At 61.6% G+C, this 19,940-nt stretch overlaps 2 protein-coding genes across 2 annotated transcripts; both read left to right on the top strand.

The window, feature by feature from the left end:
- Positions 1 to 862: 862 nt before the first annotated feature.
- Positions 863 to 10,129, top strand: LINJ_19_0580 (conserved hypothetical protein; the record flags this gene model as incomplete). Its single annotated transcript, XM_003392376.1, has 1 exon — positions 863 to 10,129. The coding sequence occupies one exon, from the start codon at positions 863 to 865 to the stop codon at positions 10,127 to 10,129; it is 9,267 nt and encodes a 3,088-aa protein (XP_003392424.1).
- Positions 10,130 to 14,909: 4,780 nt separating this feature from the next.
- LINJ_19_0590 (putative protein kinase) lies at positions 14,910 to 19,937 on the top strand (the record flags this gene model as incomplete). The annotated part of the gene is made up of 1 exon (XM_001464984.2): positions 14,910 to 19,937. The coding sequence occupies one exon, from the start codon at positions 14,910 to 14,912 to the stop codon at positions 19,935 to 19,937; it is 5,028 nt and encodes a 1,675-aa protein (XP_001465021.2).
- Between the last annotated feature and the right edge of the window lie 3 nt (positions 19,938 to 19,940).

Consider the following 19,940-nt stretch of genomic DNA (forward strand, 5'->3'; position numbering starts at 1 on the left):
CGTGTGTGCGATCCAGAGAAACTGCGTTTCACTTGGAAATCTCAACCACCGCCCCATTGTGTTTATTTTTATACTTATTTCGGTGGTGGTGGCGGACCTTTTTTGGCGTGGCGGCTTCTCGGCCCGTCGCTTCCCTCCCTCCCTCTCCCCACCCGAGCGCAACGAGAGACATCGCCATTGTTTCCTTTTCTTCGTTTGGTACACGATACATCCCCGTACTCCACCGCGTCCGTGTTCACAGGCGCCTTGAGTAGCGTGCGCTCTTTTTTGTTTCTTGTCCCCTACGTCGCCACTGTGGACTTTGTCTGCCTTTCTTTTTAGGGGAGTGGGGCGCCTCATAGCCCTGCTAGCCGTCGTGTGGGTGTATGCGTATGTGCGTCAACACGCATCGCCCTCCCTATCCACATCGCCTTTCTCTCGCTTTCTCTAACACCGGCGACAACCCTCACGCGTTCGTCTTGACGGCCTATCTGCAGCGCACCTCCTTTCTTTTTTTTTTTGCTATTTCTTCTCTGGTGTCTCCATTCGACTAGTCGCTGGTACTGCCGAGTACCCTCCTTGGTCTCCTCTCCGCGCCTTCCCTTGCACGCGACGCTTCCCCCTCTCCGTTGCACAACCAGAGCGAAAAAGGAAAAAAGTGTCCTCTTAGGAGCGCCGACGCGACTAGCCCAAGTTTTCGTGGGGTGGTTAGTTGCATGTTTAGTTTCCCTTGCTCTCGATTCTTTGTCTTATAGAGCACCCATACAACTGCGCAAGCGTACTTGCCCGCCCTAGACGTTTCCCCAAGAGCAGGTTTCTCACACGCACACGTGCCGTCGACGCACTGGATCAACGCTGATTCCATCACGCCTCTCAAGTACAAATGCAGTTCTCCGACTCCATGTCGTCGAGCTCTTCAGCGGCCTCGCCCCCGCCGTCGCGGGGTGGTGGCTGCCCCGTGGCCGTGAACGCGTCGACCCCGCTTGCGAGCGCGGTTCGCGCGTTTCACGCCACGTACTCATCGGAGCTACGCGGCACATACGACGACGATGCCCAGCGTCTGTACGGTGAAAACAGCTCGCTTCGGATCCAACTGGCAGCGGGACTCAGCAGGGGTGGCATCCCAGTCTCAGACGCCGCAGTAGGACACCACGGGGGCGAGAGAGCACATGACGGCGATCCTCGTATGCCCTCCACGCAGCAGGCGCCGCCATTCTTTGCCAAGGCGTCCGCTGCTCACTCTGCGGCTCAGAGCTTTCGGGGAGAGGACTCGGCAGCTGAGCGGGACGTGAGAGCGTTTCGCATGACTCCGTCGTCCTCTTCCTCCACTTTCTCTGCATCCTCCGCCTCTTCTCTGACCCCTGAACAGCCTGAAGGGAAGAGGCCAACGGTGAGCTCGATCGTAGGCAAGCGTCTGCAGCTGCGCCGCCGTTCGGCCTCCGAGACGCCGTTTGTGGCGTCGACAACGTCGCCACCCATGTCGTGCGCTCCGGCGGCGCGGCGAAGCGGCAGCTCTCAGTCCTCCTTGTCAGAATCCTCTGCGTCCGATGTGGTGTTTCATAGGCTTCCCTTGCCACACGCTACGCTAGCCGTCTCCTCGTCGAGTGCAGCGGCGCCACCCGCTGTGTCAGTGCCGCCGCCTGCGCACCATCACGACCCCTTGTGCGCTGGCATGACGGCGACCTCACCCAACATCACCGTACCCGCGGCATCGTTGCTGCATCGATCGGCCGTAGAAAAGTCGACGATGGCAGCCTCTGCCAGCACACTCACCGATACGGAGCGCACCTGCACCGCTGGGGCCAGCTTCGTCACCTCCTCCGCCAGTCCCATGACACCGAATCCCGCCGTCTCGTACACGCGCACATCGAAGTCACCAGCAGCGGTCTGGTCCGCCGCAGCGGCAGTCCTGCCAGCGTCGCAGCTCCCCACCAGCCCGTCCCCTGTGAGCAGTCTTCCAAGCGATCCGCTGCTGCCGCACATTCCGACGGCCGCTGCAGGGCACGCGAACGCCGTGTATTCAAGCTTCGAGGCGGCGTCGGGAGAAGAGGTGGACGAGCATGACCTGAACAGCAGCGCAGCGAGTCGAGCGGCCCAGGCGGCGCTGGACGCTGAGGAGCAGCTGCATGGTCACGAGGGCCCGTCAGACTCCTCCCCGGTGCTGACGGCCTTGACGGAGCATTCTTTTTCAGTCACCCCACTTCTGACACCGGTGCCGAAAAAAGCGTCTGCGTCACCACGGCCAATGCAAGTGCACGCATGTAAAGGTGAGATGGACACCAGCACGATTGTCTTCAACCTTGACGAGGGAAAGGACTGCGACGACAGCATGGCAGGCATGCTCGCCAGGAGCAGCGTCGACCTAGTGCACACTACCCCGTCTGAAAAGCGTCAGCTTCTGTCTCGAGAGGAGCGCAACGACTTGGATGGTGCTGTGGCTAATTCTTCCGACGATGCCGGGGCCGTTTCCCACATGGCCGGCTGGCGACGGCAGCCGCTACCCCCACCGACTCCGTCGACCGTCACAAAAAAGTCGCCGTCCTCGTCGTCCGCCATGCGGCGTGCTGTAGAGAGTGATGACACCACCAGCACCAGAAGCGGCGGCAGCCCCCCCTGCACTAACCTGACGGTGGAGCAGCGAAGCACCCCAGTCATGGCCCAGGGCGCCGCGACCGCTCTCGCGACGTCTGTCGACGCGGCGCAGGCTGTGGAGCACTACACCGCCTCGGCCCTCCCACCTGACCGCAGCAGTAGCAGTGGCATCGATAGCCTCGTGTTCATTTCGGGCAAGAACGCCGGCGATCCCGCTCACAAAATGCGCAGCCGCGCCGACGACACGCACGCGCTGTCGCTACAGCGCCAGAGGGCCATGGAATGCGGTGGCAGGCCGGAGGAGGCCGCTGTCGCTGAGCACGTCGGCTCCGCGATGATGCCGTCCACCATCGCGACGGAGGGTGGCGCTGTCAGGGTCAGGGGCAGTGGCAGCGAGGGCGTCGCAGCCGCGGCCTCCGTGCCTGGCCTCGAGCAGCACCCGCCTCACCATGCCGTTAAAACCCTGTCAACCTACCAGATGAATGACGAGACGAAGACACGCGCCGCCGACCCTGCGGTACTGACCACGGGAGGCGAAACGTCGGCGTCGCGTGCGAGTGCCGTTCTGATGCCTCCATCGCCGTCCCAGCCGCGCGCAGCTTCGATGCTGGATAACAGCTCTTTCTCCTCGCACTCTTGCGGAGACGCCACCGCCGCGGTGGCGGCGGCACTCGCAGGACAATCGGACCGCAGTCGCAGTGGCCAGGCGCTGCTGGCAGCAGAGCGCGACGCAGCGGCGCAACCGTCAAAGAGCGGTGTGGTGCGGCGGGCGTTGGTGATGCGATGCATGCAGGACTCCAGCACATCGTCATCGTTGTCCTCCTCCTCTTCGAGAAGCATCAGTGGCCACAGAAAGGAGCCGAGACAGGCCCTTGTCAACCCAGGCACGAGAACGGCAAGCGGCGAGCAGACCTCCGTCGAGAAGAAGGGGGGCAGCAACGATCGACCTGTATCGCCGTCCAGCTCGGCGCTGTGCGTCGACGCAATGTGCGCGAAGGACCCATCTGCTACGCATGCGTGTGCTCTCCAGTACACGGAAGCTCTCGACGGCGCTGACGTTGGCGAGAACGAGGAGGCCGAAGAGACTGAGGAGGACGGGACACCACCCATCAAGTGGGACGGCGCGCAGGACCAGGAAAGCAACCCGCTTCTGCTGCAGGAGGCCGGCCGCTGGGATGCCGTGCTGGAAGAGATGGAGCTGGTGGATTGCACAGTTGTTTCGCGCGTGTATCAGCGACCCATGCCGCTCGGGCGCACCGCGTCCCACTCAGACGGTGAAGATGCGATGGAGAACATGGGCAGCGAGGAAGACGACGAACTTTGTCTTTTCAAGGTGGTCTCGCTGTTCCCCATCGCCGCGGACCACTCCGAGCGGTGGGAGCGACGCACTCGAGTGCAGAAGCGCTTGCTGGCTCTCGCGGAGGAGATGCGTGCCACGCAGCGCGCGCTCGACGAGGCGGGGTTGACTGCAGCTGAAGCGGAACTCGGGTCCTCAGCCTCCCAGCACGTCGGCGCCAGTGTGAAGGCAACCACCAAAGGAGAAGAAAGGGCCGGTGATCGCAGAGACGATACAGGCGACGTGTTTGCCGAGCGAAGGCGGCGCACCACCTGCGCCGGTGTGTCGGAGGTGTACGTGGACTCGCGCTGCCGCCTCATAGCCCAGTTGGAGGCGGTGCCGTACATGGTACCGTTGCGGCATCTCGTCGCCGCTAGCTCTGGCACGGGACTTCGCGAGAACGAGGTCCTTGCTCTCATCCGCACTGTCGTTTGCAAAGCAGCCACAATGCACAACGCAGGATTTGTGCACGGCGCACTGCATGCCGGCAACGTACTTCTGTCCAGCTATGACGGTGACGCGGTACTGACGCAGCCATGCGGCCTGATGAGTCAGAGCTCCTGGCTGCCGACCGACTTGTCCGTCATCAGCGTGGCGCGCGCCAATGCCATGGCGCCATACCTTTCCGAGGTCTGGGGCGCGCGCCGGCTGCAGGTGGGCGGTGCCACGTCGACGCGACTCGGACCCCCACAGCGGCCGGACACCGCGGAGCTCATCACGTACCACAACTTGGCTGCCCTGGGCTGGCTCGACGACAGCGACGCGCGGAAAGCTGGGGGGTCTGCTGACAGGCGTGACAGTGCTGAGTTGTGCATGGCCGGTACTGCCTACACCCCCACCGCCGCCGACGACCTCCACGCCGTGGGCATGATCGCCTTCCTTATCTATGTCGGTGTCCCGCCGTTTCAAATGGCGTCCCTGTGGGCGGTGGTGGAGCGGCTCAGGGCGCTGGGCACTGCCTATGGGACTGCCATGCAGTCCTCCTCCTCTTCGTCTTCCGCGGCGGCCCGTCAGGAGGCGCGCCGTCTCGTGGAGGAGTTCTGCTTTGGGACTCGCCGACGCGGCGCCGGCGCAAACGACTGCCACAGACACGGTGACGAAGGCGCTTCTCCATCCTCAGGAGCACCGCTGCAGCGGCACGGCGTTGCGCGATTTCAACCCGACTTCGAGCAAGCTCTGCAGTCCTTTATCGTGGACTGCGTGGAGGCGTCTTGCAGCGCGGCAACGCTGGAACAGGAGAGCGGCACTCCATACCGGTCGGGTGCAGCGCCGCATGTCTACGCCAACGCGCAGGAGTTGCTCACTTGTCATCCCCTCTTCAGGCGCTTTGCCCTCCCGGCACACGCAGGCCAGGACGACGAGGAGGAGCACGAAAACGGTGGCGGCGCGCGGTCTTCGGGGGACAAGGAATCCGATCAGAGCGTTGATGATAAGATGCGCGATACGGTGCACCGAGTTGCCTACCCTGCCTTCTGCACGTGGGCTCGCGCCCGCGAGGACTGTGGCTCGGCGCCGCACCTGAGTCGGCTGCACAGCAATGCGCTCTTCACTGCTCGCTGCACTGCGCTGTGCGAGTGCGTTTCTGCCACCGTCTCGTCCCACGACGACGAGAGAAGTGAGTCCTGGAATGCCGCTCAGGACGGCGAGCCGTGGTCGTCGCTCTCGGTTATCAGTCCTCATGTGGCGGGAGCGCTACAGGCATGGCAATTTCCTTTTCTCTCCGCGGAGGCGGGCACCAGCTGCCTTAATGACCGCGAGACGGGCACGTGCACGTGCACGGTGGCTTCGGCTGAGGCGGCGGCGGCGATCCGGCACAGGCAGTGGCGAAGCGACACTCATGCGGTAACGGACGCTGCCCGGCTCCGGTGCTTGCCCTCGCTGGTGCGACCGACCGCTTCAGCGGCGCCTACCGGGCGCGCTGCCGCCGGTGACGGAGACGATGGCGCTGATGGCGACGTTTCGGCCACCACCTTAGCGCAGCAAGAAGAGGATGTGCTGGAGGCGCAGCTATTCTCTGGCGAGCAGCGTCAGTTTGATGGCGACTTTGCACATCAGCCACATCTGCACGCGCTCACGTTGGCGGGGAAGCAGGAGAGCGCCTTCTCCTTAAGCCGCGACTTTGTTCTTTCACGTGTGCTGCCGGTCGCCGACACACTGGTTCTGCAGCACTTAACTGACTGCACGGTGACGGTGCTCGCGCCATTTCGCTACGTTGTGCTCGATGGGTTGCAGCGCTGCGAAGTTCGACTGGGCCCCTGCGAGTCGTGCGTGCTGCGCGACGTGCACGACTGCCCGCTCATCGCCGTCGCGGCGCTCCAGCTCTCCGGCGATAACGTCACCGAGACACACTTAAGCTGGAGCAGGCAGGGCAGTGGTCGTCCCCTGCTGAAGTGCAGCCGCGGCATCACCGCATCCCTCTACGGCCTGATGTATGAGGGCCTCGTTGAGGACTACTCGAGGGTGGGTCTCGCACTGGAGCACGCCGCCTGCTTTGTCGCCGCCGCCGACGTGAACAGCGACTCCGGTGAGGCCGATGGCGCGGTCACTTTTCGAGGCCCGGCGCCGGCGTGTCCGCGTGCTGTTGAGCTTCTGGCAACAACTGCGACCAGTGCGAGCCGAAGTCAGAGGGAGATGGGGCTATGCCTCGCCCCGGAGGCGCCGTATGACCTCGCGCTGCTCTTGAGCAACACCCGTTACGTGCACAGCGGCAGGCGTAGCGGCGGGCTGCAGAGCCCACGGATACCGTCTCCTGACGTGTTTCACTTCTTTGGCGAGTTAGCGGAGAAGGACGTTGTGGTGTGTGACGTGCGCGGCGGCACTCGCAACGGCGACGCGCGGCCAGTGGTCTTTCTGGTTGGCGCGCTCGGCGACATTGTGATCGAGCGGTGCAGTCACTGCACGATCTTGGTTGCTGGGACGCCGAGCAACTTGCAGGCGTCCCAGTGCCACGACTGCCAGCTGATCTTTATGGCGCGCGAGTCGGTTGTGGAGGATTGTGCCCGCGTAGAGTGCGTGGCGCTCGTGACAGAGTACCTTTTAGTGCGGCAATGTGACGCGGTGCGGGTGCGGCCGCTCTTCCTCGACTGCCCTTTCAGCGATGAGGTGCTGCGGCGCGTGGTCGGCGGAAGCGTCGGCGGCGACGAGGAGGAAATAGTGGTCGGTGCGTATGAGGCTGGCAGGCTTGATGAGCTGAACGCGGTGCTGCGCGGCGTTGGGCAGGGGGTGCTCGTGGAAGCTTCCGAGAACGTGATTATCGAAGACATCGGCTACTACTATCATCGCAGCTGCCGCGCCGGTGATGGCGAGCGTGAAGATCAGGAGGGCGGCGCGGACGGTGACGGCTTCTCCGTGTTGTCGGTTGCGTATGCGAGCATGCAGAGCCCCACCGCAGCTGCGAGTTCCTCAGGCAATGCGTCGCGGTTCATGGCAGAGGCCGCGCAGTCGCTTGCGGAGCATCTCTCCCTGCCGTGCTACCTCGAGCCTCTCCAGCGCTACGGCGGCGGGGAAAGGGCTGCGGTCAGCCATGCGGGTCGACCCACCGTGTCCTTCCACGACCTGCTGAACTGCTCTGTGCTTCGCCTGCGTGGGTCTTTGTGTCCGCTGGAGTCGCAGGCATCGCCCACCTCCGGCGACTCCACGGTGGAGCTGGCGGATATCTGCGTGGAGCGGGTGCACGGCGGCGTCCTCTACGTGGAGGATGCCGTTCACACGCTGCGTCTGCGTCACTGCGTCGGCCCGCTGGACATCGTCGTCTGCGCTGCAGCGAGGGTGTTCATGGAAGCCTGCGTTGGTGTGCAGCTGCGCACGGCCTGTGTCGACTTCCGCGCCACCGACTGCGTCCACTGCCATGTGGCGCTTCACGTGAACAACCCGCCACAGTACCAGCGTTGCAGGAGCGTGCAGACCTCGGCGCTGAACATCACCGCGCGGGACTTCAACGCACTGCTAAGCGCTGCCGGGGTAGACTTGGCAACAAACTTGTACGATGAGCCGCTGCTACTAACGGAGGAGTGGAAGCCGACTGTGGCGGCAGGGTCGTCGGGTGCGTTGTTAGAAGGACGCAGAGTGCATGCCTTACATGGTGGCTGCGTGGACACCCCTACGGGACCCCATAGCACCGCTGATATGTGTGCTGTGCTGCTCTCCTCGGTGCCCAGGGAGCAGCTGCATCCGCGACAGGGAGGGCCGCGTGACAGCAGGCTGCGTGTGCAGCCCGACCAAGTGCCGCGCATCATGACCGTGCTGCGCCAGCCTGTGATGGTAGTGGCCCCGCTCCCAGGGCTGTGCGCCAGCCCGAATGAGACTCCGTTTCTGGAGGAGCTAGAGGCGCGCGTGCTGGTGTGGGCCAAACAGCCGCTCTCAGTATCGCGTGAGGAGGCCGTTGCCATTGCGCTGTACGCCTTGGCTGACTTGGCAGAAGTGTATGCGAGTGTCACGGAATGGGTCGAGGCGACGGACGCGGTGCAGCCCACTGAGGCACCTAAGCGGGTGGCTGCGTTCGGCGGCTCTCTGAATTCCGATGCCCCACCACACCTCCTGTCCACCCGTGCGCCTCCCTCGCTGCCTGCCACTTCCTCAGCATCCTCGACGGCAAGTAATGTTCCGGGACTGGCGTTGGACGCGGTTCAGCAGCGGCTGCCCCCCACCGAGCGAGTGCTGCTGCAGCAGGCGGAGCAGCCTCGCACCAAGGACGGCGAGTGTGCTGCCCAGGATGCGTCAGCGGCACCTTCGTCGTCGCCGTCGGCGGGCGACGCCAGCGGAGCGGGAATCCCAGCATCTGCAAAGCCGATGCTGGTCGAAGCCGGGGTTGTCGAGATAGGACCTGGCACGGAGGGCTTCGTGGAAGAGGTTGCCATTCACAGTGCACCAGCGCCGCCACTCTCGTTGCTGTTGACGTGCTACACGGACCCACCACCTGCGCCGAAGAACGACGGCGCTCAAACGTCACCGGCAGAGGGGCCTCATGCCGACCCAGTGGCGCTTCACCGACCGTCACAATCAGAAAGCTTGCCGATGCGCGCGCAGCACGGCAGACTCGCAGCTGCCGGATTACCAACGTTGCCGTGCACCGCGGCGAGCGCATTCGCCTCATCTGCGGCTGGGCTCGATGGCGCCGCCTCGGGGGTGGAAGACGACACCTCGGTGAACTCGAGCGTTGCCGCGCCGCCGCTGCCGCCGGGACCCGCCTACGCGCTCAACCCCACGAATGTCGGTGCCTCCTCCACGATGGACGTCTTCTACAACACACAGCGCGACGCCGCGTCAGTGGTCACCGGGACAGCAGGCCCGCTCATGGAGGAGGAGGGCGGCGCCTACTCGCTCACCGCCCGCACACTGGATGACGAAGGTGTGGGGTTCACCTCCGCCTCTCCCTGGCCCGATGGCATACGTTCGCCCGTCGTCACGGGCGGCCGCCGGGCCCTTAAGTGGGCCATGGGCAGCGGTGACAACCACGAGGGAGCGCGGAGTGGACGACAAGCTTCACCAGTGGCGGAGACCATTGATGTGCTGGGTGCCCAGGCGCAGGCCCAGTGGCCCTCGTCGTTGGAGAGGTCGCCGCATGTTATGGAATCGGAGGAGCGCAGCAGTCGCGACGGCGACGAGCTGCTGGTCGCCACCACCGCCGTCTGTACAAAGGAGCTACAGGAAGTTTTCCTGAAGGAAGAGGTCGAGCCACACTACGCGCGCAACGCCGCGCACTCTTCTTTGCGTACCTCGACGTCCTCGGTGGCCGAGTACCCGTGGCGCGGCGTGATGTCGCACGAGAACAGCGCAGAGTACGTCGCGGGCGGTAGTGACAACGGCACCGGCGAGTCGACGGTGCCACAGACCAACTTCCTCCACGTGTCGCAAGACTCGTCCGCGCGGCGGTTGGAGCTGAACTCCCAAGCTGCCATGGAGACCCTGGTGATGGCTATGGGCTCCGAGGAGGGTGGCAGCTTCTCCACGGTGCAAAGGGGCGTGCTGGAGCCGCCGGCAAGCGGGCGTGCCGTTGTGCCGAAGACGGAGCCTCTGGGAAGGATCTCGCCTGAAGTCATGGCGATGCACGAGGTCGATGCGAACGTAAAGGAGGTGCTACGACAAGTAGAGCAGGCACGCCAGCTCTTCGCGCGAAATCAGCGCTCGTGGGAATCGTCATCGGGTGGCGGCTTGGAGGCCCGTGTGCGGGCGGCAGTGGCGAAGCTGACGGCCTTGAAGGCTGCGCATGCTGAGGCAGCCTAGTGTACCTGTGCGAAGGGCGACGAGAGACAGTGGAGCTCTTCGTTTTTTTTTTTCGTGGCGGTGGCTTCTGAGAATCTCCTCTACACCTTCGTCTTCACTGCCGCCGCGCATGCCCCGCTGCGGAGCGGAAGGGGTAGCAGTTGACATCGAAAAAAAAAAGGAGGAGTTCTCACAAGGACCTCGAGGCAAGATGGGTGCCAATCTGATGCCAGTTGTGTGGGTCCGCACGGATGCATGCGTGCGTTGACGTGGCTTTGTGGCCGCCCTCAATATCCCCATCCCTCACTTTGGCGTTTCTTTCCTCAGCTGCAGGGTGTGGGAGCTGCGAAGAGGGGTCATAATACCCGCATCCCTTTATGCTATCCGTCGTTGCTAAGTTTTTCTTCTAGCGGCTCCGTTGCGAGAGACAAGCACGGAGACGTGCATAAGCGCATACGCAGCATGGCACGGTGCTCCTGGTGGTGAGAGGTGTTTGACTACAGGTGTCATCCCCACCGCAGCCCACAGATGCTCGCGTTGATCCCTTCGTCTGCCGCTGTTGCGGGCGTCGTGGAGTGCTGACCCGTGCACCTCTCGCGATCAGGGACACCGAAAAGATCCTGCCGTGCCTTCATTTCTCTACCTGGCTCCGTTAGTCTGTGTTCGTGTGCTCTCCCGTTGTGTTTCCGCCGTCTCTTCTCACCCGCGCATGCATCGCGGCACACAAACGCACATCTATTTTTGCATCTTCTCACGCCCGTCACGCGCACCGCACACGCCGTCATACCGCCGCTCCCCGACGCGCCCTTTTTGCGGTCATCTTCCTTTCTCACGTACATTTCGCATGACATGCATCTTTGCACACGCACGTTTGGGATGGGCTGCGTGGATACATGTACCCAACTCGCGCGCGCGGCAGCATATCACCGTCACAGTAGAAGGGCCCAAGTAGAAGCGGCGCACTGGAAAATACGTTAGCCAACAGGAAGAATCGAAATAACAAAACATCAACAGAAAACAGAAAGCGACAACAGCATAGAACGCCGCCGCTAGCCACACACACACACACACCTCCTATGTATCACCAACACCTCTCGTGCGGCACAACGCAACAAAACACGCACACCCATTTCTCACGCAACCCGCTTTAGGAGCCGAGTTGCTCCATACGTACGTGGTTGCGTATTTCGCTCGTGCCGCGTGACGGGAACCTCTTTAAACTCTCCATTTCCTTTGGCCCAAGGACACCAACGCTTACACATTAAGTGCGCAGAGAGAGAGAGACAAAACCACATACACTCGCACCTACGTTGTGCGTGGCTGTCAAGTGTGCCTCTCGCCCGCCCCGTGCCTCCGTTGCTCTTGGGTGTCTTTGTCTTCGTCGTCTTCTGGATTTCTGTTTTCTTGCTGTTGTTCTTTCACTCCACGCCCGCCCACTTTTCCCGTGGGTCGACTTGTGCACGCATTTTTGTTTTCGGGCGGAGACCCGGAGGTCTTTGTGTGTGTGTGTGTGTGCCTGCGGGCGTTTCTGTCTGTGCAGGGTGCGCGTGGGCATATACGATCTGCTGGCCCCCGCCCACCATACACACCTCTCCCGCTTTCCCTTTATCATTTCAAACCCCTCAAAAAGAACAACAAAAAGAGGGCGCTATCATTTCTGTCTTCTTGTTCCCTGTTCTCTGGTTTGCACGTGTCGCTTTTTTTTAGCGCGCATATGTGCGTGCTGAATCCCTGTCCCTTTTTGTGTTCTTGCTGTTCTTGTCGACGGTCCCTGGACCGTCTTCTACTTTACGCGCCTCTCCCTCTCCCCCGCGTTTCCGAAACGCTTCCTCCCTTTTTCAGTGTTCGCCCGATACGAAGGACTTTTTTCTCCTCCGCACTCCTCATTTCTCTTTCCCTGAGACGTGACTTCCTTTTTTTCCTTGTTGCTTCGCTCATTGTGCGCGCCTCATTTTCTTCCTTTCGCGTACCTTCGGCTTCTCTCTCTTGCTTTTCTTCCGTCTTCGCTTCTATTATCATTATTACTGTTCGTTCTTCTGTTTTTCTGGGGATTTCCACTCATTACCCCCTCGCACTCTTCTTTCTTTCGCTACGGCCCTCTCCCCTCTCCCCTAGCCTCACCCATACGGCCTCTCAAAAGACACACCGTCCTTTCTTCTTCTTCACTAACCGTCCTCTTCATTTTTTTTTTCGTTAATCGCTTGCTCTCCTTTTTCACCTTTTGTCCCTCGCAATTTTCGTCCCTCTGCGATATTCTGCTCTGCTGTGCTTTTTTTTTGTTTTCGCGCTGTTTATATGCACATATATCTTCCTTTCTTACCCCCACACCCCCTTTCCAAGGCGGTGCAGCCTTGGAGACGTGTGTAGAGAACGAAAACAAATAACTCTCCTGTCCCTCTCCCCCCTTTCTCTCTGTCTCTGCCTGGTATTGTCCATCTCTCTCTCTCTCCCTCTCCCTCTCCCTCTCCCTCTCCCTCTCTACGAAATCCAGTCCTTTGATTGATGCCGGTGTTTGTCAAGAGAAATATACTTTCCTCTCGTTCCCCCCCCCTGAGCTCGCCTTGCCGCCGTGATTTCGTGACCCCTTTGTATTATTATTTCTTTTTATTGGGAGGCCCTCGCCGCGCCTCTCCCCTCCCCGCTGAAGCTGGCGGTGTGTTGACACTCGTATCTCGTCGTCCGGTTTTCGCTCTCCCTCCCTTCCCCCTTACGTGCTCCGCATTACATTTCGAAGGAGGGATCGGCGGTGCTCCTGTTGTTCGGCCTTGTGTGTGTGTGTCTTTCGTGTTTGATTTCTTCCTCTCTTCTTCGACCAGGAACGACTCCCACTCACTATCCCCACTACCACGCGTCCACCTCACTTCCCCACCCCTCCTTCTTTTCTTTACCTCTGTCCTCGACGCATCATCATCATCGCCCAGCGTGACGCCGACAGACACCACGCCGCACGCAAAAAAAAAAACGCACACGTTACCTCCTTTCTACCCCTCTTTGGCCCACAACCGCGCACACAGCAAGGCCTCGAGCGGTCTTACGCGAGGCAGAGAGTGAAAGAGCCCAGCAAAAAAAAAAGAAACGGCGATAAAGAGAGGGCGCAGGACAGACAACAAAGGACGCCGAGGAACAAAACACAACTGGCAAGCGCAAAAAAAAAGAAACACGGAAGGAAGAGGGCAAGCAACGGAAAGGGGCAAGGCAACACAGAACCTCGGTAAAGGAAGTATACAGCCCTTCTTTTTGCTGCTCGTCGGTTTCGTGGTTTGCTTCCATCTCGTCGCTCCTTTTTTTGTCTTCTTTTCGGTTCCGTTTTTCTCTTCTTTCGTGTCTAGCTCCTCTTCTTCGCTCTGCTCCTATCCTCTACCCTGGCGTCCTTTCTGTCGTGCTGCTGCTGCTGCCCCTCTCGATCTCCTCTGTGTGTGCGCTTGACGTTATCCAGGTTGAAGGTGTGCATATTTGTGTGTGTTGGGGGGCTTATGCTGACCTGCTGATTCTTCCTGTGTCTGCCACCCCCCCCGACATCCACCCACCTGCACCTCTGCCTCCACTTCCGTCTTGCAATTATTATTATTTCTTCGATTGTGCAACCTGTCCTCTTCGTTTCTCCCACGCGTTCCTCACGTTTCTACGTCTTTGTATGCGGTGTGTGTATATCTTTTTCTCTCTCGTTTCCTCGTGAGCTCCCTCCTACCCTCTTCTACAAGCGCTCGCGTGTGCGTGTCTATCTTTGGGCGCTTCCCTACGGGAACACGTGACGCACGAGCCCGTGTGCAGTGTTGAGCGTCAGTGCTATCGTGCGTCCATCGCCCCTTCCCCCCTCCACTCCCCTCCTCCCCTTCCCCTTCCCCACAGTGTGACGTTGATCTTTCCACTGCTCCTTTCCGTTGTTGCCTGCTTTTCTGTTTTCCAACCCTGCCTCTGGTGATTATACTGCCACTGCTACGACTACCACCACCATCTACCACGCCCTCCAGTAACGCTCCAGCTCCGTCTCTCGCTCGCTGTAGCGCACGGGTGTTACTTGTTTGTGCGTTTTGGGGTAGCTCATCATTCACTTGCAAAGGTGAACAGTGGCTTCTCTCTCGTTCTTCTTCCTTTCTCTTCCCTCTTCCCTCCCCACCTCCTTGACACTCTCATTTTTTTTTTTTGCGGCCTTTCACCACCTTTGCCCTTGGTTACTGCTAATTGACAGCTCTTCTAATATTGCCCCTCATTTTTCTCTCTCTCCATTTGTGTCCGTGTGTGTGTGTGTACCCGCGCGTGTGAGTCTCGGTTGGTGCGCAACGGCTACATATTTGCGGCTGCTCCACCGCTCTAACCGCCTCCCCCCTCCCCTGCTACCCCGCATAACATCGCCACAAACACTTTTGCATCTCTTCTTGATTGCTTCTCTAGGTCTTCTCAACGTTTTTCGTTAACCACGTTAGTGTTCATCCGCTTGGCTGTGTTTCACCTTGCTTTCTCGTGTGTGTCCTTGGCAGTGCTGGCACGGACTGCTGGTGTCGTTGTGGTGCTGTCTCATCGTTTTTTTTTTGAAGCACTGTTGTCGGCTCCCCGGTTCTTGCCATCCTGCTCTCTCTCCCCTTTTTTCTCTGGCTGTTGAGCAGGTCTGCTGCTCTTCTGTCTTTGTTTTGTGTGTGTGTGTGTGTGTGTGCCACTGCGATAACCTCTTGTCATTGTCTTCCTTTTTGTGGTTTGCATTCGGAATCGGTGAAGGGGCACACGTGCGAGGGTGTGGGAGGCCTGTTCCCCCCCCCCCTTTTTTTCTTCATTCACTATCCTCCCCTGTGCGTTTCATGCACTGATGCTGCCATCTAGTGCGCCGCCCTGGGGTCCAGGGCCACATGACCCGGCTCCATACTCCACGATCGCCGCGCACAACTGCACCGCCGAGTGCGTCGATGGTCCCACATCAGGTAGTGCTACGCACAATCGGAGCACCTCACCACGCGGACAGCCTGCCGGAGGTGACACGGCATCTCCAACGCCTGCTTCCGTGGAGGTGCTAGGGCGAAAGACTCAGCATCGCCGGTGTAGCACTAGCCCACCTCTGAAGCCACTCATGAAAGAGGCAGTTCTCGCTCGCGCACTCGAGAAACCGCGGTGCACGTTGGCTAGTGCAGCGATGGAGAGCACCGGCGACCCGCCACATCCCTCCAAGGACAGCGATGCTGAGACTTCGGCATGCATTCGCGCAACTTGCACAGGGTCCCGAACACGAGTGGATCATGCGCCGCCGCTGTCGTTGTCCGCTACCGTTTCCTCTGTGCAGCAGCACCTCGGCATGATACCGCAAGTGGCCAGCAGCAACTCCGCCTCTTATCAGGCGAGCGCCAGCGCGCCATCAACACCAAGCAATCGTAAGGAGGCATCGAAGATGCAGCGACGCTCCTCTTCGGCCTTCATGAGTCGACTGCCTTCCGACACCCGCCTGCGAACGTCGCTGTTGGCCGCCTTTGGTGTGCAGCATGCCGAGACACATGGGCGCTGTGACGCACCGTCTCATGCGCCGCTTCCGGTCCGCGGCTCGTTGTCAATGACGAACTCCACGGACGTGACGCCCGTTGCATCTGACACCCACTTTCGCAGGAGCGTCAACGAAGGATGCAGCACCGTCGAGTCTCACTGCACCGCCACCGCCGCTGCGTCGTGCGTTGTCGTGCGTGCGCCTTCTGGCGCATTTCGCGCGCTGCCTCACCCTAGCATATGGCTCAACACCAGTCTCGCAGGTATCGGCGGAGTGCCGTCATTCAACTCTTCCACTCCGTCCACCAATGCGTCTGTTCTGAAGGATCGCCACAGTAGCGGTACAGGCACGTGCGAGGTGCCGAGTGAGTCGAGCTTGCTGCCACCATTCCGCACGAGCTCGCTCGACCGCGACGGCGTCGGCGCGGAAGACTGCGGCAGCGAAGCGTCAGGCACGGCGTCCACCTCCGCCACAGTTGAGGTCCTTCACAGCGGGGACGCTAACCCCGTCACCGGAGACCGGTGTAGCCGCCTGCCAAGTGGGAGAAGCATCAACACCTCTGTCAGTGGTGAAGTCGGCGGTTTCGCACCCGATGCAAGCGGCACCTCAACAGCCCACCATACCTGCGCGGAAAGCAACAGCAGCGCCGGCGGCGGCGCTGAACTCCAAGGGGCGGGGTGCTCGTTTGGATGGCGCATGTTCTCTTCGCTCACGTCCCAGCGCGGCGGCGGTGGCGGCGGCGCGCCTGCGCCGTCCCTGGGCATATTTCAAAGCGGCCTCTATCTTTCCATGGACGAAGGCGACGTGTCGCCCGCGCCGGCTCTAGAGGTGCCGATGACGCCGCAGAGCTTTTCAACGATGCTGCTGGCGCGGGAGAGCAGCGAGGGGGCGCAGCATCCCGTTCGCGCCGGCAGCGCCACTTCGGCGACGACGACAAACGGTGCACGATCCTCCTCTCTTGCTGTGCAGGAGGGCAATGACACGATGCTGAGGCAGTCCTCACAACAGGTGCCGATCGTCTCGCAACTGGCGGAGGATGCCTGGAGCGGAGGCGGGGTCGCCGCAAACGGGATTGAGGACTGGTGTGTCGACGGTGGCAGTCGCGATAGCCGTGAGGCACGTACAACGAGCACGACTCACACCTCCGGGGTTGGATCGCACCCCTGCCTGGTCCCCGGCAGCGGAAGCGGCAGGTGCGTCATAGGTGGATGCTGCGCGACCCCACTCAGTAGCTTTCAACTCCTCGGTGGCAGCAGTAAGCAGGAGATGCCTACAAGCGCCCTCGACACGGATGAGATCCCCTCCACCCCGACGGACATCAGCGCTTTACCATACCCGCCGCCGCCGCCGCTCTCGGCGCGCCGCCGGCGCCAACGACGGGCTTGTCATCACTGCGACGGCGGCAACGCCGTCAGCAGCAACTCCCGCGTCGATTTGGAGACGGGGGTGATTGAGACGGACACGCTGGAGCGTGCTCGGGCGGTATCGAAAGACGGCTCGAGGGCGTACGAGATTGTGAACGGGAAGTACGTCATGTACGACTACGAGCTTGGCAGAGGGTCCTACGCCACAGTGCGGCTTTGCTACAACTTGGCGGATGGCCATTTCTACGCGGTGAAGGTTCTGGATCGTGTTCGACTGAAGCGTCGCCAGCTCGGCTCAGAGGCCGGCCTGTGCAAGATCGATCAAGAGATCGCGATGATGAAGCAGGTGCAGCACAAGAACATCATCGCGCTCCACGAGGTTATTCGTGACCCCAGCATGCGCTACGTCTACCTTGTGCTGGAGCTGGCGGAGTCCAGGGAGGTGCTGTCGATGCGGGACAACGGTGACGTGCTACCGCGCGGCGACGACGACGGTGCCGCAACGGCGTACCCTGAGGCTGCTGCGCGTGAAATGGTGAAGGGGCTACTGCAAGCACTCATGTACATCCACTACCTCGGAGTTGCGCACCGCGATATCAAGCCCTCTAACGTGCTGCGTACGGCGGACGGTACAGTGAAGCTGTGCGACTTTGGTGTCTCGGTTCTAGTCGGCGACGCGCCGATGCAACTGAGTCGCGAAGGCAGCGTGGCTTTCTTGGCACCGGAGCTGCTCCTGTCGAGCGAGGTGGAAGTGTCACGATTTTTGACGCCGGACGACTCATCTCTGGGCTCAACGCGTAACAAGAGTGCAACGCACATGCTCGCCGACTCCGCGCTGGCCACCGCCACCAGGAACGCGCGCACGACTGTGACGTCCACCACAACGGCCACTAGTGCAACTGAACTGGCGAGCACCGGCGGGCCGGCTTCGCCCAAGGAGGAGGGCGCCAAGTGGACCCAGCGCCTCATGTCCTCGTTTGCAGGTGCCGCCTTACAGCCGAACGCGCGCGCGGCAGCGTCACGGGCCCCGGGGCGAGAGATTGCGAGCCCCGGTGGCGGCGCGCCGAGTGCCATCCCTCCATGGCCGTCGTCAGCATCTCTGCCGAAGCGCGGCGGTGGCGGCGGCGCCGCCCGCAGAGCCTCCTTTCGCACCCTTTCTCTCTCGCCTTGCGGGGCTGCAGCACGCGAGTGTGCTGCGGCGATCGCGACAGCTGCTGTTAGTCCTTGTGCCGGTGGTGCCGCGGCGGTGACACCACCGACAGGCGCGTATTCGCCCTCCACCCCTGCAGCGCAGCCGTTCAGTGATCTGTCGAAATCCGCTGGCAACGCGCCGGTAGACCTGCTCAAGGCGGACGTGTTTGCGTTAGGTGTGACCGTATACACGCTGCTCCTCGGCCACCTGCCTTGGCGTGCGTCGAGTGCAGTGTCGCAGCGCGCGGCCATACTCGCCGAGCCCGATCCTTTTTTGCGCCTCTACAAGGCAGCTTACGGCGATGCCTATGTGGGGCCGCCACAAGTGCGGGAAGCGTGTATGCCGCGTTGTGACGTGCTCGGCAGCGACGCGATCCCGGCTTCCTCGCACGCTAGCACGTCGGCGAGCGGCAAGGACGGTCGCGGTGCCAGCTATGGAACGGCAAACGCCGAGCTAAGTGACGGGCAGTGGGCGATTGCCGCCGAGAAGGACGATGTAGTGACGCCGGCGCCAGTGACTGCCCTCCCCTGCAAGTGGCGACACTTGAGCAACACGGGGACGACCCCGGACGAGTGCACATCGGAGCAGGAGAAGTGCACGCCCACGGCAGCGAAGCTGACTGCCGCGCCTCAGCCTCATCGCAATGCCCCCACTCGGAGCGACCGCAACTCGGCCCAGCCCGTCGGTGAACGCAGTACCGCCGCCGCCGCGTTGCCGCGTCCCGCAACTCAGCTCTTGGCGAAGAAAGCGACCACATCCGAATCTCGCGCCCCAAAGGACCTCGCCGAGTCGCCAAGCGATGACCACAACCCGAGGGCGCCTTTCGAAGCACCCCCGCCACCCATGCCACCGCAGCAAGAGCGGCACCTTCATCGTTTTCAATGGAGACCTTTCATGGATGTCGTCCTCGGCTCCGCTCCCATCAAAACAGCCACCGCAGCAGGCACGGCGATCACGCAGCAAGCTCAGGTGACCGTCAGGCATCGCCGCGGCGGTGGTGGCGAACTTGTGGACGGGGACTTGCGGCAAACGAACGCCACGACAACATGCATACGATCGCGCGCTCCCGCCGTTAAGATGCTCCTCTCCAGAGCCGCGACGCAGCCGCGGTTCGGGTCTGTGGTGCAAGTTCCGCACTCGCTTGCGATCTGTGGAGACGAGCGCGCGACGTGGGAGGCGCAGGGGGCGGCGATGAGTGGCCCAGCAGTTGCGCCACCGCTTCGACCGCGCGGACCGACGACGACGCCGGATCAGCTGTATCCGTATCGTGGCATTCTCGACGTCGACGATGATGACTGGATGAAGGCTGATGAGTCCGACGTGGTACAAGGCATGAAGGAGAGCGCGATAAATGCGGAGCAGTGGGTGCCGGGCTCGTCTAGCGACCTCCTGCGAACTGTCCCGTCTAGCGCCGTCACAGGCACGCGCAGTAACGACAGCGAGGCTGATAGCGCGTCTGACTGCGACAGCAGCACAACGACTGTACCCTGCAGCGCTGCTAAATCGACCGCGTCTTCGCTGCCCAGCGACGACGACGAGGACCTGGAGTCGTGCGAGAGCATCTACGAGCGGCTCTTTGAGATGGAACAGCCGTGCCGCGCGTACACGGTAGTGGAGCACATGCCTCTGCCCACAATGTCAGGCACCTCTCGCGAGATCAGTGGCGAAGCCGTCGACTTTGTGCGGTCGTGCCTCTGCCTGGATCCCGCTGAACGTCGCACGGTGTTCGAACTGTTCCGCCATCCCTGGATTCGCGGCGGAGAGGGGGCGATGCTGGCGGAGGCTGGCACCTCCGCGGGGTCTCCATGATGT

Source organism: Leishmania infantum, chromosome 19, assembly GCF_000002875.2.
Source record: "Leishmania infantum JPCM5 genome chromosome 19".
NCBI lineage: Eukaryota > Euglenozoa > Kinetoplastea > Trypanosomatida > Trypanosomatidae > Leishmania > Leishmania infantum.